Here is a 23,019-nt window from a genome sequence, read left to right as displayed (position 1 = left end):
CGCCGCGCCCCCTGCCGCGCCGGAGGGCCAACGGCTCGCCCCCGCCTCGCCACGCCCCCCGTCGCCTCGCCGCGCCCCCGGTTCCGCCCCCCGCCCCCGCCGCGGCTGCCCGGCAACGGCCGCGCCTCGGCGGTTGGGCGGGGCGAGGCCGCCATGGCGGCGGTGGGCAAGACCATGGCCTACGGGCACAGCGAGAGCGGTGGCGGCCGCGGCGGCTTCCTGGGGGCGCGGGTGCCGGCCGAGGTGGAGGCCATGGCCCGGGCCGTGCGGGACGTGGACAAGGAGACTTTCCGGCGGCTTCTCAAAGGTAGGAGCCGAGCACGGCCGGCCCTCCCGCTGCGGCCTGCGCGGGGGCCCTGCGGCGGGGACCGCTCCCCCGCCCGGCCTGGCGCCGCCCGCCCTGGCCGGAGCCTCTGCGGTGGCGGGGGCCGCGGCAGCGCCGCTGCTCAGCGCCGCGTTTCCCCCCGAGGGCCGGCGGGGCTTTCGCGGCCGAGCCCGGGGAGGCGAGGGGCGCCCCGCGTGCGGGGCCGGGCGCGGCGGGAGGGGGGGCCGCTGCTCGCTTCCCCCCCCCGCCCCCCCGCCTCCTGCTGCCCGCAGGCGGGGCTGCCCCTCTCCTGGGGCCTTTCCAGGGCCTTCGCTGCAGGGAAGGCTCAGCCCGTGTTCAGGGGGTTGAATAAAATTAGGCTTTTTTCCTTGGTCGTATTCTGTGTTCCTCTGAAATCCCTGAGACTGAGGCACTGATTCTGGCGGCTGTGGATGGCCCCCAAAGCCCTCCCAAGCACCACCGAAATCCCCTCCCCAGGCTTCGCGCCGTGGCTGAGTCCCTTGCAGATTGTTTAGGTGATGGGAAAGTCAGAGGCCCCATGTACGTTTTTGTAAGGTGCAGGAAAAAATAAGGGAACCTCGAAGCGAAGGCGTCTCCTGCTGAAGCCGGGACTTGGTGCTATCTGTGAGGCTTCTCTCTGCAGTAAGGCAGGACTGGCGAGGTGCTCTCACGGCGCCTCTGACCACCTAAATCAGAATCGCTGTTTCCTATTGTCTTTCACTTGTTCACCTTGATTAAATTATAGTATCCAAACTAATCACAGAATAGGGTTGATTAAAAGAGTAAAAGAACCGAAGCTCTTTGCAGGACAGCCTGCTGGGATGAGACCAGCTGCTCCACAGTACGGTGTAGCTCTCTGATTCTTACGTGCATTCCTCCCAGCTAACTTAACTTCAGGAATTTTTCTTCTTGATTTGAGTCAGTAAGGATTCAAAGGATCCGAGAGCTGACAATTCTTTAAATATATATGTATTTCTTTAGAAGCGTCGCTGCACAGGATCAGAAATGGAGCAATGTGCCTAGTATTTCTTTACAATAATTGAGAGTAAGACAACTACAGACCAGGGCATTTGGGGCAGGAGTAAATACATATGAAGAACTGTATTTACAGTCTAGTGCAGGGGCAATGGAGACAAAGAAGTTATTAATAATTAATGGCAGGAAGTCTGATCATCTCCTAAGCCCCATGTGGGTTTAATTTCACTGTAAATTATCACCTAAACTTAGTGTGCAATAAACGCTTCTTACTGCAGGGGGAGCAAGCAAGCTTTCAAAAATATTTGAAGCTTCTTTCAAAAATTTCTGAAGCTAGAGCAAGTGAAGGTTGCCCTGTTGATTCACCAAGTCTGTCTCCACCAGAGCCAGTGGAAACCAGGTTAAGCAGAGGTAGCAGAAGTCTCCAGTTGTCCTCTGCTCTTCTTGGTCTGCAATAAACAGCTCGCAGGGCCCAGCAGTTTTTCCTTTGAAGGACTGGTTGCCATTGAAGATGTGATGGATTTTAATAGACTATATCTAAATTGCTCTGGAACTTGCACCAAGTTGTCTTTTTAAGACAGTTGCTGTCACACTGTCACTAAACAGTACCTAATATAAAAAGTGCTGCTTCATATGCCTGCTGAGTTAACATATAAAAATCACATGTAGCAGAGTCTCGGGGTTATCTAGCCAGTGTTATTACAGGCTCTGCTGAATTGCAAGTACAAGTTTGAGACTACAAGCAAAAGGTCTGTGAGCTCTGACTCCTTAGGAGTGTTACAGTGTCTTCTGTTGCAGATAATGCTTTGCGCTTCTGTAGCTCCTTCCTTTAACTGAGCTCAGCTAATACTTAATTCACTTCCCTCACAAGTTATTTTTTTATACATTGGTATTATCCTAGGTGTGATGAAATCACCTAATAAGTCATTTTTAAAGCCTGGTTTCCTTATATTTTCTTCTACAGGGAGAAATCAACCCAGCAAGTAGATTTTCACAGGATGTTTTTGGGTGTTTCCCGCCCCCCCACCCCCAGATTTACTGTGAGAAATATTTATACAGCTGATATTTCTAAGTTCCCTGAGGTTTACTAAGTAAATAAATCTTGTATTCTGGGATAATAGAAGTTGGTTACACAAGAAGATGTGGATTTTTAGCCAGTTCATAAGGTCAGTCAATAGGAAGAATACAACAGATACTGTAAAGCTGCCTGGTTAAAAACTGTAACCAAAATGCTGTTCTTTGTAGAGACAGATCAACGTTGTATTTAAGTAGACAGTAACCTGTTTCCTGCTCTGGGCATGATCTGACAGACAGACCTCAGTGCTAATCTGTGTTTAGCCTTTCCAGTAAATTGAGTCTCTCCTCTCCTCAAAGGTGGTTGCTTGGGCTTAGGGCAGCACCTTTTTCAGACAGTGTGGAAAGTTTGGTACTAGCATCATGCACCTTCTAGAAGATTTGTGCCAAACCTGCCCTGTGGGTCATGTCAGATGAATTCAGCCAGCTATATCAGTGATCCAGGATCAGCACTGAATTTTGTGTACTTAAAAATTTGAAAAAGGAAGAAAACTTATCCAGAAATAGAAGGTAGTAGTCACTGGAACCCACCTAATATGAAAAGAAGGCAATTCAATTCAAACTCTTTTTTTTTAACCTTAGTTTTAAGCTAATCTCTTAGACTTTGCTTTTAGTAAGACTTGCTAGCCACTTTTACCTTTTCATGTTTTATTCACAACAGTAAATGTCACATTGTAACTGACCAATCTAATTCCATGATCCTGCAATGGGACCAAGTGGGTAGTCATTTTTTTTTTCCGCAGTGGGGCTTTCTGTGGCTCCAGCAGTCCACTCACACTGATCAGACTGCAGGACAGAGGCTGACACAACAAAAAGAAATTAATATAAGTCAGTGTGTATGTGGAAGAAGGAAGAATAATTGGATGCAGCAGTTTGAGATAAAACCAGACCAGTTAATAGTGTCTGATACTGCTACATGGCTTAACAGTCATTTCCTTCAAAAGTTTGTACCATCAGCAGTTGTGCAAACTACCTGACTCGGAGGTTTAGTTTTGCCTGCTTGCTCATTTAATATTTAGTCACTGCTGACGTTGCAATGTAAATTTAATACGTGAAACATTGAAGAACGGTGTTGAATTGTTTATTGTCTTCAGTCCTCTCTTATCCTGTGTATCAGAAAGTGTAGTTAAGCTGCAAGCAGACTTCTGATATAAGCAGGTTTGTTGATACAAGCTCAAGTTGAGTTTAAACTAGTGAGTGATGAAAAACTTTCTTCCTGTATCCCGCTGGAACAAAATTCCACAGTGAAAACATCTTCAATTTTACAAGGCAAAAGCATAATTCATTTAATTCTCTTGATAAAGTATTGTGAGACTGACCTTTGGTGAATGATTGGATGTATTTACAGAGACCTGGAGTGACAGTTTCATATCAGGAAAAATGTCAACACACTAGGTCAAGTAAAATTATAGACATATTTATGTTCATATTCACAGTATCTGAGTCTTCCTCTTTGTAAAAGAATCTTGCATCGGTTTCTTATTTACAGTCACTGTAAATGCATTGGAAGGAAAAGATTGCAAAGAATCTGTCAAGCTGATTGCAGAAAGCACTAATCTCTCAGAAGAGCAGCTTGCTTTCCTCATTTCTGGCATGTACACCCTTCTTCGAGAAGCTTTGAGACTCCCCTTATCAACTTTCAAGCAAGAAGTAAGTTCTGGGAGTACTCAGGGCCTTGATCAGTTGAAGTTGCGTCAGTAATGAGTTACCATTTAGACCCTACTTGCAAGGGTGGGGAGCTCCGCACAAAAATGTTACTCCAAATTAAAGCAGGTGGAAGAAACTGTTAGAAATCCAGAGATGATTACTTTTCATGTTGTATAGATTTACAGTGGACTTGTCAGAAGAGTATTTCTTCTATGGGAAAGAGGTTTCCATGTCTTTTACTGCTCCAGAACCTTTGTTTACTGTGTGTGTTTGTTTTCACTCTTGAATTAAAACCCAAAAAGCAAGCATTGCAAAATCTTATTTCTCTGGCTCAACTCTCTCGTACTATAATTGTGTCGCACTACCACTTATTTTGTTTACGCTTAGCTTCTCACATTTGTGTGTCTGTTTTTCCTCAGACTTTTGTCATAGAGGAAGGAAGGTCTTATGGGCAGAACAATATAGTGGGAATGGGCAGAAAGTGTTATTTGTGGTTATGGTATTGATGTTCTGTGTGACTGTAGATACACCTGCTATGTTTCCAACTCCTTATTCCTTCTTTATGGCTATTTTATTTCCTTTTTATGTTATTTTACCTTACACTCTTTCTTCACTTTATTTTTATGTGAGTGAGCCACTTATGAGCTTCTGGCACCTTGCTCTTGTTTAAGATGCTGTTTTCATATTTACACAGGCATAATGGAAAAGCTCACATGTTGCAGCAGACATAGTGAAATCTGCTAGCTTTTAGCATTTAGAGCTTATCTTTCGCAACTTCCTTTCTGTTCCCATTATTTAAATAAGTTACTGCAAAGCATATGCAAGAATAAGGTCACATAATTACTCTAAAAGAAGAATGTGTTATGGATAGATACATAAAAGAAGTGGCAGGGACACTGGTTTTAAAACTTAAAAGCTATCAAGAGATTTATGATTTTAATTTCTCACAATTTGATTGAATGTTTATGGAAATTGTTTTCAAAATCTAACCTGTAATGTCAAACCTACCACCACTTGAGACTAAGACTTTTGGGGAGAAGTACCAAACAAGTAACCACTATTAATTCATTTTATAAGAAATCAGCTTTCAGGACTACAGCCTATTTAAAAAAAAAATAAAAATAAAAATAAAATTTTTTTTACTTTCCTTGTCTTTAGGTTTTTAAAGAAGACCTGAAGGAGCTCAGGTATGCCCGTCTATTTCATTTGTTTTTTTCATCGTTTTTATGTAACTACTTCCCCAAATCAACTTTTTTGCACAACAAGCTTGGTATACAAATTACATGTAAATAGCACGTAATACATCTCTTACCAAATGTCATGTGAAGCTAGAGGAAAAAGACAGGTGTTGTATAAGACTTGATTTGGCACCAAACATGAGCAACGAATTTCACATGCTCAGGAGATCGGTCTAATTTAGTCCATAATGTAGGTTAATGCAAATGTGACTGACCTTCTCTCTGCCACCCCCACCTGGTCCCGCAATATTTTTTAACATGTTTGGTAAGACAATGATAACATTTTAGAAGCTAAGAAACTGCCCTACTTTTTTTTTTCCTTTGAAAGGCCAATGATATAACACTAGTGAAATCCTACCACATTGTTCAGCTATGATCTCTTGTGCCAATTAGCCAACAAAGCATAACATTTGTTACACAGACTTAGTCAAAATCGGTATCAGTCTATTCAGAGCATCTCTGAATAGAAGTTCATGTTCTAAAACTTAGACATCAGACACTAACAATCTTTTTTTTTTCTTTTCTCCCTTATTTCCACATTTGGTAATAACAAGAGAGAATGAGAACTGCACTTGATGTTTTACTCTGTAGAGCAACTTGTTAATTTCCTGAGATTCTTAGCATTCTCATTACTGCCTAGGAGATACAGATTGATAGATACGTCTCTAAATCTGCCTTTTTTCATCTTTGTTTTTATGTTGGCCTGCAAATTGGCTTTCTCCTCAGACTCTGCTCTGCAGTCATAAGCAATTCCAAGCAACTTCAGGCAGATTAAAGGGGCAGATTTAGACAGACGTGCCAGGTGTAGTTAGGGCCCATGGTAAAAGGTGCCTTACTTGTTGGGAGAATTTTGTCTGCAGCTCACTGCTGGAGTTTGGCCTCCCCTTTGCCTTGTGAGCTAAAACTCAAGCTGCTTCCTCTGGCACATGACAGAGTTCACACCCAGGTTAAATTGGGTCAGTAAGAAACTGATGGATTTCTCTTGACCCAGTGGGAGTTGGGGGTTTTTGTGGTGTACACAGAGTGCATTCAGAGTGCGCAAGGAATAATGAAGAATAGTAAAAGCTCCATGCCAGGGTCTCTGGGGTAGGTGAATATTCCTCTGTTGAACAGTGGAGAAAGCTGATAAACAGGAGTGTCACAAGCCCCTGGAAGGGCTGGCTGTGCACAATGGCTGTATCCAAAAATACAGACTCCCAGGCCTCTGTCCTTGTCATCTGACTGCATTTTATTGCCTTGTACTCTTGTATTTCTGTTTGTTTTTCTCTCCCTTTAATGGATTATTCATGTTAATATGAAGACACTGTTTAGTCTGGATGATCTTTTTATAGATTTAGCCTAGATTACTACCAGAAGAACTTGACTGCAGTAGTATGCACACCTTCTTGCTCTGGTTAATGTGACTGCATATAGTAGCAGTAGTTCAGGTAACTGTATGTTTGAACTGTTTGCAGACTTGTATGTTTTATTTGCTGCTCATTGTTGGTACATCCACTTGATTCTTACAAGTTATTTGGACTCTCCCTAACTTCCATTTCTACACCGCCGCCCCCCCCCCCCCCCACACACACACACGTGAGTAGTTCTCACCTTGTGGCTAAACTTCTAGAAGAGTAAATAGCTTATTCTGCTCTCAAGTTGTGGCACTTTTGTAAATTTTTTGGCACCTTTATCATCTTTGGTTCCTATGGGAAATGTCATTTCCTGTGTTTCCCAATGCACTTAGGTCTGGAGATGAAACACCTACTTATTTTTAAAGCATCTACTAATATTCAGACACTCACCCTTCTGCAGTGACTTCTGTGGGTCATCCTGTGATCATGTGCATGAAGAACATGTGGAGTTGGTTGAACAGCAGTTTGTTGGCATGATTGGCACCCAGTGTCTGGGCAGGCATTCTGCATTTTAAGGGAGGAAAAAGTGCTTCTTTCTTTCTTTTTTTGTCATATACATTCTTAAGAGGATTGAAATCTGAGCCATGTTACTTGTTTCCACCTCTTCTGCATTCTGTTTTGTTCAGTGAAGCTAAAGATTGGCCTGTCTTATTCCATCCATACAAAGTCTTGTCATTCTCAGTGTCCTGGTGATATAACTGGTCTTGGTCTGTAGTTCTAGTGGAGAGAGAAGCTGGGAGACATGCCCACTTCTCTTTAATTAGATCAGTACTGCTGGTTTCCCTGAGTTGCTGTCTCATATCACAACATACTCTTTTTCTCCAGGCACACTGCATGCAGCAGAAATAGTAGCAGTCTTTCAAATTAAACTTTTTCTTTTTTTATTTCTTTTTTTTTTCTTTTTTTTTTTCTTTTTTGCCTAACTGGCTGAGCTATTGTGAATAAATTCATTCTAAATTGTGAGTGCATTCTTTTCCCTTCCTTCTCAGGATATTTAATAGCTTTATGGCTCAGGCCAGTAACATGCGATTGGGATGTCCCTGTACCTTCTTCTTCACCCTTTGAATCCCTTCTTCAGAATGTTCTTTTTCAGAAAATCTTCTGAAAATAGATCACCATCTGTAGGTTGGGCCTACACCCCACCATGCTCTGTACCTGATCTGCTTAGTCTGTGACTGGTCTAGTATAAGCTGTTTGAGCCAGGAGCAGATTTTTCCACAGAATTGTTAACTGCACAGCAAAAACGATGCAAGCTTAAAGGTAGCATTAGTGCTTCCATTTTAGTAATACGTACTCTTACAATTGAACAAGTATGGTGATAATTAACAATCGTATTACAACCTCCTTTCTCCAGCTATTCCACTAAATAAAGAGGATATTTGGTCATCCTAGGGGTGGGTAAGGGAACATGCTTGCACAAGCAGTGTTTGCAGAACTAGAGTCTTGTCTCTTCGAAGAGAAAGATGCATGCAGCCAAAAAAGCACTGTCTAGTTCCTCCTTTTCACTGCCCAGTATGCCTCAGATAACTACCTGGTTAATATGAATTCAATTTTATCCAAGTCTCATTTAAAAATCTGTTTTAACTCTATTTCTTCCACTAAGGATTCAAGTTCTAATAACTACCATTTCCTTTTCCCACTTTGTGAGTTGATGAGTTGTTTTTTCTCCCATCATTAGACACTAAGTCCTTTAGGACAGGTCACTGCCTTGTTTGCTTTGATTTTCTTTGATATACTGCTGTGTACCTCAAGGCAGTGGTGAGTAATGTCTCTGGGCACTGATTCATGATGAGTGCTGGATTTAGCGGTGGCAACTGAAGTGGTTACTTCTCGCACTTGTCCAACCTGCTTCCCTGCGGGAGACTACTGTCCCTGTGGCAAAGGCAGCTGAATGGATGTTGTTTACTCTGCAGTCTCTGCAGTTCACAGCCTGATATATTGAACTGAAAATCAACAACAGCTTGTTTATAAGGCAGCCACAATATCAGAGGAATAGTAAAGTAGTGGAGAGGCAAAAAGTGCATGAGATACAAGTTAGTTTGTTCAACCAATTCTCAATTCATGGTCCCAATCAAATTTATGCTTGTCCTCCCCATGTTAGATACGATTCTTTCGCAAGCACTCTTAGCTATACAAGGGTCTCTGGTTTCACTTTTGGGAAGCAATTCATTCTGTCCTCTTTTCATTAAACTTTAAAGTAAAAGTGAAATGAAATGTGTAGGCTGGGATTTTTGAAAGCATGCATTGCTGGCCCACTTTGGCTCATAGAGCCACCAATAAAACTTCTCTTGAGTTTACCGAGAGAACAGTTAGGCAAATATTGAGTTCTTTTGAAATGCACTCTTGCCATTTTAGCTGTCTGCTCTAACAAAAAAAGATTGTCCTAGGTATGAAAGAAAGATGGAGCTCTTAAGGTTCCTGATATAAAAAAAAAGTAGTAGAACCATTCTGAGCAGAACAGAGCCTAGACTAAATCAATACTGAAGTGGTTGCTTACGAACTGATGGCAATTTTAAGCTAGGGAAAATGGAAAATGCTGACACTTTTTGCATTCTATAGTAGTTTTTGCAGCTAAGGCCATATATTTGTGGTTACGAAACACAACTGATTTGTATTGTTGCTCTTTTCTTTAGGATACCAGAAGATTTCATCGCGGACTTTTCCAGTATAGTCTTTGGTAACAGGTTAGTACTTTCATGCTTCATGCAGTGTGCAGCCAGCAGTGTTGCACAGACCTTTGCTAGCAAAACCTGAGGCTTATTGAAGGAATGGCAAAATTCTCTAAATTAACAAGAACAAAATTTGTTCCATAAATTTGATTCAACATAAAATGATGGCCATATATGCAGCAAGTAGCTGTCTTTGCCATTTTTCAATTTTTCTGTGATCAACAGCCATCAGTAGTATTAAAGTAAGCAAATATTTTTATAAATACAAAAAAAGGTTATCTTTTATAGAGAGAGAAAAATAAATTCCTGGCTTCTGTAAAAACTTGGTCCCAACACTATGCTGTTTGGATTTCTTTTGTTCAATACGATTACATTTTGACTGTACTATAAGTCATACTGCAAATTCAGGCATGTCAGAGGTGTATACACGTTACAAAAAGCTATATGCAGCAGTAGTGATTTCAAATGAGTTACCCACAACTGGGCTGATGGGATGTTTATTGTTGAATTCTTTCACTGGCTTGAAAATTCCAATCGGTGTGCATATAACTGGGGGGCAAGCAGTTATTTTCCAGATCTGGGCTGTTTTCAGTACAGTGAGCACAAACAACTTCTTTGGTTGACCAAGAAAGATTTCTGATTAATTCCATCAATTCTCTTTTGTGTAGGATGGAGATACTGATGTCTTGTATCCTCTGTTAGTTGCAGGAATACCTACAGATGAAAAATGCACTGCAGAATTAAGTATTTTATCATTACCATTGCAAGTTGGAGTGAAAATGAAAGACTTGCTTTGTTGAGAGGCAAGCTACATATGCTATGGTTCTTGGAAGCTTTCTCAGGTTGCATTTAATCATCAAGTCTTAATGTATGATTGACTTGAGAGTTCATACTGGGTGACTTGATGATACATATGTGATATGAAGTGCTGTGCTAGCTGGAATTCATTTACCACGTAATATACCTCAGTAGCTCAAGAGGGTGTACTAAATGAATAACTTTTTGAACAGCCTCTCTCTTGTGCCCCTTCTAGGGATTTCTTTTTTCTCTATGGTTCTCTGCTCAACTGTATTTAGTTTCCTTTATATCTGGAAATTGCTTGAACTTTTTGCATAGGCAAAGCTCTCCTCCTTGAGAGTTGAGGTCACTCAGCATATAGCATCACTAGCCTAGAATTGCTCTGGATGTTCTGCGTGGAATCCCCATAATCATAGCCATGATACTTTGGTTACCTTCACAAGCGTCTGAATGGTGCTACCAAAATGAAAAATATATTTAATTTGTTTGGTTAGGATCTTGGCTTAAAGCTAATGGTTCTTGTAGCAAAAATAAATTTAGCCTTCTCTTCTCTTCTTTGCCCTTCTGTTTGAATTATAGGTGTTAAGAATGCAAAATTCATAGTTGCAAAGTGAAATATTGTTTGCAGTGGAGAAAGAAGATAAATTTAGATGTCAGTTGAAGCATGCATGATTGTTTTCTGCTGTGAAATCACGATGCTGGAAAATTTAGCTTTTTCTCATTTCAGAAGCTGTGATTATCCAATGTAATCTTGCTCTGTGTTTTGAGAACAGAGAAGAGCACCTCAGAGTTGATTTCCAGACAGATCTGCTTTTATGATCTTAAGTGTAACACTGAATCATACATATGCATATTGAGTTGTAAATATATATGATAGTGATGGTAAGGGAAGTATTAGCATCTGATCAAAAATTCAGTACGAGCTATGAAACCTAGAAAAATCAATTTCAGAGCTTTTTAATCCTTTCCTGGCTTTTTCTTTTTCCTTTTCTCTCCAGCCCCTCCCCCCCCCCCATTTTGTTCATTAAATAAATTTCCAGCACTTCAGAGCTGTTAACATTTGTATTTCAGTGTCCCGACAATTCCAGATCCTTCAAGCTATATAGACTACAGAAGAAATACATCTTACCAAATTGACTCTATCAAATAACTGCAGGAAATTAAAACTTTTTTTTTTAAGGAAATGGAGTACCATAATTTTCCCCCCCTTGAAAGCTTGTAATAAATGTACTACAATTGTTTTTAATAGTGTAGCTTTAGTTTCTACCATGGAGGTGGGTTCTGTGTACTATTTGAGAGTTTAAAACATACCAATTTATACATTCTCCCTGCTCAGCGCCCTGCTAGGTACACCTTGTCATGTGTGTAGGGAACCATCCAGAATTTGTCTTCAGTTTTGATCTTGTTAGGTCAGTTGCTGCACCAAATTCTCTAATGCTTCATTTTCAATTGCTCTTCTGTTGCATCTTTTGGCAGGTGAATTCTTGTTCTTGTCTGCAGGTGTATCATCCTTCTCCCAGTATAATTTGGATCATCTCTAATTGATCCATGTTGCCTTACTCACTCTTAAGTCCTGCATTCTGCAGCATATGCTGACAGTGTGTTGTGGCTGTTGGCAAAGAGCATTTACCGTATAATATGGTAATATATAATATAATTATATTCCATTAGTTTTGGATATAAGACCCATTGAGTCTCTTCTGCTCCATTTTGCCATTCCTATTAGAAGTCAGTGGCTTGATTAATGGCCTGTATAACTCCCTGTACGTTGGCCACAATGCACCTTCTGTCATCCTTATAGAATTCTTGCAGTTCCAGTTGCAATCCTGTCCAAACTGGGAAGGTGCTGACAGAAGCTGAAACTAAGCTGAAAAAGGCCTGACCCTGTCTTGGTATTGAAGTATAGTCCTGACCAGAACTAAAGCGTTGCAGTTTGGCCACAGAAATTCCATAACTTAACAAAATTTGGAAACTCCATCTGTGTTCAGGCATTGCTGACCTTTCCCACCACCCCTAACTAGAATATCTTTGTTCTCTGTACTCCTTCCCCCAAACTGCTGGTGCTGAACTGAACGGACTGTCTTTCATTGATGGAAGTTAGTGTGACTTACAGAAGCGGCAGCAGTGTGGCTATTTTCAGGCATTCCCCAAGTTAAGCAATACCCTGGCAGCAACTCACCACTGAGGGAAAGGCCTGTTCTTATTGTTTAATCCTGCTAATGACAGCTCTGGGCTCCCACTTCTCATGGTTGCACCCAGCTGTGGTGACCTACTTCCTATCCAGTAGCCGACAGTGAGTAAGAATGAGCTGATCTATTTTCTCTGCTTATTCCTTTGCCATACTACTAGGAATGTGTGTCATTTATGACACCCTCTCACCCCCCAAAGAAGAAAAGGATAAATTCTTCCCTTTATTGCATGCAAGGGTATTGGAGGATCTTAGCCTGTCAGTACTGTGCACTTTATCAAATCATTAATCTTTCCAGGCATTTTCTAAAGGCATCAGCTAACTTGCACACAAGAATCTAAGCAGGGATGTTAGACTATCATTCCTGCAGTTCTTGATTTGTTCAGCGAAGATTCCTCTCTGATGTAAAGTCTGTAATTAGATTATGTCTAGCACCATGGATAAAGGATGTACCATTTCTTATCCTGCCTTTAGCTGGCGTAGCTTTGAAATGCACCGTAAATAACTTACAGAGACACTGGATGCTTTAAAAATAAAAAAAAAGTACCTCTCTATCTGTATGGTAAGTAACACGAAGTCCAGACTAGCTCCCTAATGGACCAGAAGAGTGACCTCATTCTGAGGATATTTCTGTATGTATACTTAAAAATGGGTGGCTGTTATGTCTTTGTATCAGATTTGGCTTGTTTACTTACCAGGAGCTTAAGATGCTATTAAAATTTTAAAGACTGTCAAGCATCTGAAGTTTAATCACTGTCAACTGCATTTCCTTGTAGAAATAAACTGAGGCTTGATGAGCCTAATTCTTGCTGCAATATGAGTAATAAATGAAGGTCTTGGCTTATTACACATTAGACTAGACAAAAATTGTAAAGGTTATGCTGGGGTTGGCAGTGAACACTACGTAAGGAACTTAGTTTGTAAAGTATGTAAGATTTTAGCAAGAACCACTGTGTGACTTTTTACTATATGCTTCAGAGTACACTCTCATATCATTATATTTAAAGCTTTGCTGCTAGCTAATACTAGGTGCTTTCTGCTGAAGGAGCACAGTGAGTTTATTCCAACTTTTGCTTTAGAGTCATCTGTCTTTTGTTCCCACCTGCTTCTTCCTGCTGTTTGTGCTGGGTTTGCATGAAGATCCCTTTTTATGCTAGTTTCATTAGAATTGAAATAATAGATATGCCAGCCACCACGATGATTCTTACTAAACTCTATAGTGACCTCAGTTTACTGGAAATAGTGGCTTGTCTTTTTGTCTTTTTAAACAGGGACCATAGTTAAGCATAGGAAAAACAGGTAATCTGAGCACAAACATCCTAAATACACAAAACCTCCACTCATTCAAGCTTCTTTAAATGAGGATAGATATAGAAGAGAAATCAGTTCTGTCCAGGTTTATGAAGAATCTTATTTTCTGTTTAGATTGATGTTTCTTTTATGAATTTGCATTTTAATCTCCCATTTCTGATTTACTTGGTAGACGTCCTGTTTCTGAAGGCACAGCACAAAGAAGTAGGCTGCCAAGTGTCCAGGACTTTAAGTGGAGAGTGGACGTGGCTATATCCACAAGGTAAAGAAAGGAATCTTGCATGACCACAGAAAAGACTTTTCAAAGGTTAAACTGACCTGTGCTGCTTAAAATGTTAACAATGTTAAAATGCATCTTTCTGTTAGGGTTTTGCATGCAACATTAAATGGTAAGAAACAGAAAGAATTTTTTAAAGTGTGGAAGTCAATTTATATACAGAAGGTTGCTGCTGTTGCACATATTTGCCAACTGGCTGCTGTTTTCATCTTCTTCTAATGATACATTTTTATGCCCATTGTTTGCTATGATCTCTAAAACCTCTGCTAGAACACTTCACTCAAATTCTGAGTCCCTCTTCAACAGTTTAAAGTTTGATGGGCTCATACAACTCAACCAGTACTCGGAGATGATGGAAGCAATTAGATGGATTGAGCCTCAGCCAGCTAGCCAGCCAGCCAAGCTTTTGGTTTCACTGGGGGAGGGAAATCATCTATTCAGCTTTTCCAGTAGACTATCATTTGTACGTTGCATATGTTTTAACTAAAATGACTTTTTATCACCCTTACAGTCTGCTGTAGACTCTACAAAAAGAGGCTTCAGAACAGCACCCTTACATTGCCATAGTCATGCAATTGGTCATTGATCTACCTCCTAGTTTCTTCATAAAACAGGAGTAAAGGCCTTTGTGATCCTCCTGCCTGTTCTGGCAGCTTCTTGCTCCTCTTGTCCTCTGAGCAGCTTCTTGCCATCTGCCACAGCAGAGGCAGCTAGGAGATGGATCTTTGGCTACAGCTGTAAAGAAATAGAAGCTTGTTATCAGTGCGGTTCTTGGTCTTTGTCTAGGTCTAACCGAGACTGACCAGAATGAAAGAAATTGGAAGATGATCCAGTATCTGTCAGTAGCTTAAATTGTTAGCATGGGTGATTTCTTAGTGCATTCCTGAACAGCTGGACAAAAGAGAAGGTGCACTTTCATCACCATTACAGCTGAGATGCCCATCGTGACTGGGGATAGTCTGAAACCAAGCAAAAAGCTCCTAAGTGAAAATTATGATGGCTGCAAGCTCAGCTGACTCACAGATGAGCAGTGCTAGAAATACCACACGAGAAAAATCTTTACCTGTAAGAGAGCAAAATGTACAGATAAACGTCCTTAGGCACAATGCCTGCAAGCTGCAAGCAAATCCTATGATTCACTTTCCAAACAACACAGAAATGCTACATTTTCCTTTTCTGTTTTCCTTCCTCTTATGCTCCTTTCCAACCAACCTCCCTCTGGGAATTCTTGTTTATCATCCAGCAGCAGCCTCTGAGAAGAGGTACGGTTTCCGGCTCTAATGCCTGTCAGTACCTGAGCAGGCTTTGGCAGCATCCGTTGACGGAAGCTGCACAAGAATGACTCATTTCCCCTCTTTGGGGGGGAAACTTTAGGATGAAGTCTGGAAGAGCTTTATTCCCCAGCTGAGATGGCAGTTGAGAGCATGAAGGGATGGGGAGGGTTAATTCAACAGGGTAAACTGCACAAGAAAACAGCATGCATTATTTTTACTGCTAGTAGTACTTGGTCAGCTCTCACTCCTACCACAGTTCCACTAAATTGATTGTTATCTAAAATGAAAATATTCTTAAGCCTGCAATTATTAAACAATAAAAGATTCTTTTTGCCTCAGTGCTGAGGTAAATTGGACAGGAATTCTGTGTTCCTGAGTCTCCTATTCAGCCAGATACGTGACTGTATAATTGAAATTATTCATATGTTCTGTGTAAAGCCTACATGAACACCTTAAATTGTTAATGCATAATGCTGTACTAATCACACTGCCAATATATGTTGTTGTAATACTAATAATGTTCTAATTTCAGTTCATTGGCCCGTGCACTTCAACCATCCATTTTAATGCTGTTGAAGCTTTCAGATGGGACAGCTCATCGCTTTGAAGTAAGTTTGATTGCTGTAATAAATAAAAAGAAACCACTTGATGTTCTTTTTAGAAAGTTGAATTACTATAAGAAATGTTAAAGCTTTTGTAAACAGTGCATTTCACTGGTTGGTTTGCTTTGGAATCCTCCAAGTTCAGTGTAGCCACACACAACATATAACCAAATGCCAACCAAAGTAATTTCATATCTTGTTTCTAGGCACATTTTGTTGAAACCACATTTGTTAGAAGAATATTAATTGCTGTTCCATAATATCTGATTTGATTAAATCTTACAGTATTGTTATCAACCTTAACCTTCAGACCTGATGATGGTATTTGATAGCAGGAAAATTACCAGGGTAGTTTATATAATGTATGATAACTACTAAACCTCCTACCTGACAACATTCTTTTCTGTGGCAGAGGTAGTTTTATTCTCTTTTTCTCAGTATAGACCTTGCTGCTAGAAAGAAAGTAAAAAACCTCTGTGCTTTTTACCTCAAAATTAGTCAGTGGCAGTATTTATGACATTGTACATAATGGCTTGCCAGAAAATGGCATAAATTCATCCATATTTTTAACCTTTGAGAAGGAATGCTGTTTGTTCTATAAATAACACGGTGGTGCGTACAGGAGTTCAGTGCACAACAGGCATTACATTTGGAGTCTTTAAAGATTTTGGCTTCAGTTCATATGTTAGTAGTAGTCTGGAGGACGCACCAAAGGGCTGTGGGCTGAAAGGAATGGATTGATTTTACTGTTAAAATGTTTCACAAGAAGACAGCTGTTGAGGCAGGCATAATTTCTGTGCTACACTACAAAATGTTTAGGGTGTCATTTCACAGAAGATCACATTCTCTCCTGTGTGCTGCTCAGAACTGGACTATTCACAAAGTCCTGTTCGAGGGATTCCATGGAACTTAAATGATGCCGTGGATTTCAAATTAACCCTTTACAGCACAGTGAGTTTCACTTAAGAAAATAAAAACTACCAGATCTTCTTTATTGCTTTGGTCTGGGACTTTGTTTCCTGGTGTGTAATGTCAACTCTTGGTCTTGGCTGGCTGGTTGCTGGTTTTTGTTTTTAAGTCTGTAAGAGAGGACCCTTTGCTGGAGCTACTCTGCAGCAGCAATGTGTTGGTGAGCCTGTCCAGTGCGTGCAGAATTGTAGATATCTGACAAGCCATGCGGCTCTCTCTTATATCAGCTCTTTGCTGCTGCTTAGACCTGGATACCAAAGATCTGGCTGTAAACAGGATTTCTATACCCAATAAGTCTGTCTCCTACAGTTAGTACCTCTTTAGGATAAATCTGTAGTTTGGTTCAAAGCATCATATGTGAGCAACCATAGTCTTCACCTCTTTAGTTTCCTTTTATTCACAAACATACAGAATGTCCTGCTAACTAGCAGGGTTAATGTAAGATCATAAATCCAGAAGATAATTCTGTTATGAACAGTTTTAAAATGTCTCACACATGGAGAACTTACACTGTTTGATCTTTTTTTATCATAGTGAGTTTACTGACAAGATTTTGAAAGAGCAATGGGTATTGCAGCATTTTGAGTTTTGTAGCATATATATCATAAGGGAAAAGAGCATGATGCTTTTTTAGGACTTTTTATACATTTCTGATCCATAGGGGAATTGCGAATGAGATGGTGGATTACTCTCACATAACTGAGAGTAATTTGGCATGGTAGAAGACTGTCAAAAAAAAGTCTGTGTCTTCAGGGTAGACAAGGAAGCAGAGTAAATTAGCCTGTGCTCTACAGAGCAGCATGGGACTGGCTAGAGTGCAGTGGGTACCCGTGCCAGCACACACATTTGTGCACTGCTCTAACGTTACTCTGTCACCAGGTCTGTGCCTGCGCTCAGATGTGCTCTCAGAAGTTTTAACAGCACTTAATAGGCTGTTCCATCCATTTGGCTTCTCAGGCTTGCAATGGTAAAGGAAAGTCCACTAATCTTCTGCCTCCCCCCCCCCCCCCCACCAGTTGAGTCTCTTCCAAAGGAAATAATGACTATGGGTACAATTTTCGCATGATCCACAGAGACCAGACTTCGTATTTCTATAACTCGACCATACCTCTTAACCTTCTGAAAAGCTGATCTTTGAAATCTGTGCATGAATAAATGCCTGCTGTCCATTTGTCCAGCTACTTTCCTAGCATTTACAATTCTGAGTTGCAGCAACAACATTTTTCCTTCCTAAAGCTTGTCTTCTCTTTGAAGCTATTATCACGTTAGCCTCTTAATCAATAGTCCCAATTTATGAAACTGAATGTAAATTTATGATCAGTGTAGATAAGCATGAGGCCTCTTCTATGTCTTAGCAGTTAGTCGCAATTAATCTTGTAAAACCAGGTTTTAACCAGGACTAGGTGGCAAGATAAGAAAATGTATTGTATCCAGTTTGAATGCAAAACCATAGTTGGTGTGCATTAAATAGTCTTTTCACGGTAATGTTCTCATATAAATGACACTATAATTCTTACACTCATCTTCACCTCACCATGTCTGTATCATTTGATACAAGTGTTTAGTTGAATTAATCTTGAATTCAAGGCCTCTTTTGTTTTGGATGTGCCATTTGTAAATTGGGAGATATATTGAGGCTCACAGAATAGTACGCAAGCTTGAAGAGTTTGTGTTTGAAACATGGAAGCATCTTAGGAAGTCCTGTTTATATATTTGTTGCAAAAAAGAAGATTAACTCAAGCATAATCAATTCCAAAGATGAAAGTGGGGCTTTTGTATGCTGGATATTTTATGCTCTGCTAGTTGGCACAACAAAAAATATTCACGTTGGCAAGTCAGAGTAATGAGGAAATTGATTCTAAGATGTAATAAATCTGAAAATACATTTTGTATAAAATCAGGTGTGTGTGGAGAGAGTAACTACAATGTAACCAGACTTTTCTACCCAAAGCATTGCCTCCACAGCTCCTGCCAGTGGTGCGGCATTTCAAAAGGAAATGTACCCAAACAGTCCAACTGTTCAGAAAGTCAGACTCCTGGTTGTGACCAACCAGTTATGTAAACATAACTTTGGGGAGAGGGTGTGGCAGGGCAGCGTGTGTTTGTATAGGTCAAGTATTTTGGATTTGATGATTTAGTGTCAAAATTTTGACCTCAGTGTAAGAAGAATTTGGCAATATTTCTTTCATTGCCATTTGTTCCTTTAGTGTAAAAACAAGTATACATCTGATCCAGTTCTGTAAGCTGATGTGGGAAATTCTTTCACTTCAAGTGTTTGCATGAAATTCAGTCTCGTACTTTTGAGCAGTGAAACACACTTGCCACTACACAGCACTTGCCGCTTCATGAACTTCATCCCATGTTGCTGCATGGCATGCATTAATTCCTTGCGTCAGCCACGTGCTTATCCAACATTCACTTCTGATATGCATCTGTTGCTTTCGTTAACCTGGATATGGTAGCCTGTCCAGTATTCCCTGTGTTAGTCACAAGTGTTTGGGGGAGCAGAGTGAGGAATGGAGAGTCTCCTTTATAGAGGCATTATCTTGAAGTCAGCTCTGTGATTTCTGTTCCTTCAGTTTAGGCTTCTGGTTTGTTTTTGGAGTTCTTCTCTCACACTGGCTTCACCTAATCTATAGCACGTTGCTCTAACTTTTACTACAGTGTAGTGACCACCTCGGTTTTCTTTTCTCGTGTAAAATGAGAATGTCCTGTAGCTGCTTTTTAGGTAGAGTTCTGCCCTCATGTCAAAGCAACAGTAATTAGCTCTTGGATGGCCCTTTTTGCAAACCTCGAAGTGCTTTAAAGGGAAAAGGAGTCGAGGTTTGACAGAAGTTAAGTGACAGAGTTGGGTCTGAAAGGCTGGTTCCACAAATCTCACTCAAGCCCTAACTTTACGTACCTGAACCTTGCCCCTTTTTCCTAATGGAAAACAAGGGTAGTGGCAAATGATTGTTTTCAGATCTCTAAGCTATAGACATGCTTGTACATCTGGACAGATGTTTGTTTCACTGTTCTAAAATAAAAATGAATAGCAGCAAAATAGTTCCAGTCTTCTTAAAACTGAAGAGCACCCAACTTATTTCATGCTTCACAAAGCAAAATACCTTCTTAGACTTAACATTTCTGTACTGGGTTTTGGGACTTTGCAGGAGTTTGATATGCCTGAGATCCTAAATCATGGTGTACAAGATGTACCTGCTGTTATTTAGCAATAGGCGCTTCCCTTTCTTTCATATGTTATGAAGCCAGAAGGGACTCTGGCCATCACGCAGCCAGATTCCCTGTATAATACAAGCCATTGGATTTCCCTGAAGCAACTCATGTTACAATGAGTCAGTTGCAATGTATCTTTCAGATAAACATCAAACCTTGACTTAAAATTGCCTGTGATAGTCATAACCCTTAATAAATTGCTGCAAATGTTAATTACTTGCACAATTGAAAACGTGTCTTATATAGTTAATCTAAATCTTTTACCTTCAGTGTATAGATAATGTATTTTGTTTACTGAGATTGAAGAGCACTTTACTAACACATTTATTTTCCTCATGAAAGAATTCCTGGCTCTCTTATCTCGAGTAGCTATGGCAGCTATGTAGAGTAGTGCCGTGTCCTCTTTGCCTCTGAGGTTGCTGCTGAGTCTCTTCCCCAGTAGTCTCCCTCTTGCTTTGAGGGTTGATTCTTTTCTCCTGCGAGTTTGGACAAGCAGTGTGTCTAGGATTTGCTTGAAACTTCTGTAGCCTCCATGATGTTCCAGGGTATCTTTGTGTCTCCTTCCAATCCAAGACTCTTTCTGCATCACAGCAGCCATTGTTTTACATTCCAGAGTAATTCTTTCCTGGCATCAGACAGTATGGAAAATGCATTGTGTAACCCAGTACAATTGTTCCATATCTGATGGTATAGTATTAAGCACAGAAAACTTGCCTTCCTTCAACATGCAGACCACCTGTGAAACACCTTCATTTACTGCTTCTGTTCACCCAGTCACATTTTTAGTAGCTGTTATTTAACAGCTACTCTAATAGGAGGTGATTTATTTTTTAGAACTTCAGGAAGCAAAGCTGGTCAAAGACAGGGTAGTTAGCAGCTTCCTACTGTACGAACAAGTCTTTCTCACTTGGCTTATTCAGGGTTTAACAACCCAGTTACAGAATCTGCAAAGGAACCATCTGATTAAGCATGCTTTACCAACTCCCTCTACTTAAAAGTATGTGGTCCACAGCTGGGCTTTCTAAAACTCCTCTTTGCTCTGCAACACAGCCATAGGCAAGCAAACTGAACATAACTTGCATGAAATTTGAAATAACTTCAGGGCTTTTAAAAGTCAGGAAAAATAAGAGGTTTTGTGGAGGTCATAGCAGCTCCAGTTTATGAAATCCTAAAGAAACTCTCTTCCTAACTTACAGTAAAACAGAACATTCAAATGACCTGATGTAAATGAGCAGCGTGTAAGCAGCAGCAAAGTTTCATATACTCTGCTAACTGACTATTATAGTGTAAACCTCTCGAGTTCTCCAACTTCATTCTCTTCCTGGTCATTTAAAAACTCCTGTCCTTGTAGAATGACACAGCTTCCTTTCTTTAGTCAGACAGTGAAAACTCATTGCCTTTACACTATTGGAAGTATCGCTGAATTTCATACTTCTCTCTACCAAGTATCACTGCTAGCTTTAAAAAGCTGCAGTGGTACTCAGCACCACACTTTGCACAGGACTCTCCTGTCACTTCATTCTTCCTTTTGTTTACTAGTGTGGGGAGCTTGCTCTCCTATTTCTCCTGTGCCCTGTTATTTATGAAAGAAATGCTGTTGCACATTTTGGTATGTTCTCTAGAGCAATGGATCACTAGCATAGATCTCCCACTTTCTGCAGCATAATTCCTCTTAAAAAAAAATGTAACTCGCCTCTTGCCCTGTATTCTTGCTTTTATTGCATGACCACATACTTGAAAGGAAAAGTCATAGCAAATCCTTTGAGCTCCTTAAACAAATGATTCCATGGACTCCTTTCCTTTGTCCACTCTTTTTAGCCACCTTCTTGTGGCACTTTCAAACTTGTGGCCTGTTGGAGAAGTGAGAGGATTTGCTTTTACAAAGTACAAATGTAACTCCTTGGGAACAGTGTTTCAGTATTGATAGAATTGATCTTTTTCCTGCTCTCCTCCTCTTCCCACCCCAGTGGTCAAAGATGGTTTAGTTGAATTAACTGAATTTTATTTACTTAAAATCCTTTGTCTAAAGTCTAAAAAATCTTTATTTTGAGAGAGAGTGGGCTGACACTGCGGGATGTTCGCTGTCCATAGCCTTAACCAAAGTTTTTAACATCTTTCATGTTTTCTAAAATGAATCTTCCATTTCAGGTGCCTGTTGCAAAGTTTCAAGAACTGAGATACAATGTTGCCCTTATACTGAAGGAAATGAATGATTTGGAAAAAAGAAGCATACTGAAGATCCAGGACTGAACACATCCAAATTGTGAGCTTACAGATTTGAAACCCTCAGCAAGGTTTGTGAATGCCAAAGCAGAGAAACAGCACCATTTTGCCAGTCTGAATTGCAGTGTAGCATTTATGATGTCTGCTGTAAATATTTTTTCAATTGAAGTGTTAAAAGCACCAGCTCTTTTCTTAAGACTTAGGAAAAACAAGAAATATATTGATGAAAAAGTATAATCCTGTTTGCGAGCGTTTTTGCATGATTCATCAAAACATTTTTTAAATAACTGTCTTAATAGATGTAAGAGCCATTTCTTCCTGATTATGATTCATCACTCTAATTATTTTTGAAAGCCTGCTACCGGAAACCCCATCAATGTGTATCGTAAGAAAGCTCTGCAATGTCTCAAATAAAATAAATAAATAAATAAATAAAAAACCTCCTGCGTTCTAGTACGACAAATGTGAAATTGATTGAGTTTTGCATAAGTAAAATTGCTGTCTGGCTTCTCTGTAAGTGACTGAGGTATATCTATGTTTTTTAAATGGTAATTTTGGAGGAAACTGGAAGTACATTAAGAAAGAAATATGGATTGAGCTTTCAGAACCAATTCTATGGAATTGCAGAAGTGGAAAGGTGCAGTCTAAACCTTGATCTGGTTGATCAGAATGAGCTAAAAAGCAGTAATCTCTTAGATTTCTAAGTGCCTGCCTCGTTTCACGTATTTTCTATGTTCAATGTGAACTGAATCATCCGACTCTTATTACAGGGCAGAAACCTCTGGCACTGAGCTGACAGCAAACAGCAGGAGCAGTAACCTTATAGACCACTGCAGCTA

The 23,019-nt window shown here is 40.3% G+C and overlaps 1 protein-coding gene across 1 annotated transcript; it reads left to right on the top strand.

Moving 5' to 3' along the window:
• The first annotated feature begins 108 nt into the window (after positions 1–108).
• Positions 109–22,620, top strand: COMMD5 (COMM domain containing 5). Its single transcript, XM_064518221.1, has 7 exons — positions 109–307; positions 3,864–4,024; positions 5,180–5,208; positions 9,287–9,337; positions 13,792–13,881; positions 15,703–15,778; positions 22,106–22,620. The coding sequence occupies exons 1-7, from the start codon at positions 154–156 to the stop codon at positions 22,205–22,207; spliced, it is 663 nt and encodes a 220-aa protein (XP_064374291.1). The 5' UTR covers positions 109–153; the 3' UTR covers positions 22,208–22,620.
• The last annotated feature ends 399 nt before the right edge of the window (positions 22,621–23,019 follow it).

Source organism: Dromaius novaehollandiae, chromosome 11, assembly GCF_036370855.1.
Source record: "Dromaius novaehollandiae isolate bDroNov1 chromosome 11, bDroNov1.hap1, whole genome shotgun sequence".
In the NCBI taxonomy this organism is placed as follows: domain Eukaryota; kingdom Metazoa; phylum Chordata; class Aves; order Casuariiformes; family Dromaiidae; genus Dromaius; species Dromaius novaehollandiae.
This window is presented reverse-complemented; position numbering and strand designations above follow the sequence as displayed.

Coding starts and splice junctions, on each gene's coding strand:
- COMMD5 (XM_064518221.1), top strand. CDS start 154: ATGGCGGCGGTGGGCAAGACCATGGCCTACGGGCACAGCGAGAGCGGT. Junction 308..3,863: donor TTTCCGGCGGCTTCTCAAAG/GTAGGAGCCGAG, acceptor TCTTATTTACAG/TCACTGTAAATGCATTGGAA. Junction 13,882..15,702: donor GACGTGGCTATATCCACAAG/GTAAAGAAAGGA, acceptor TTCTAATTTCAG/TTCATTGGCCCGTGCACTTC.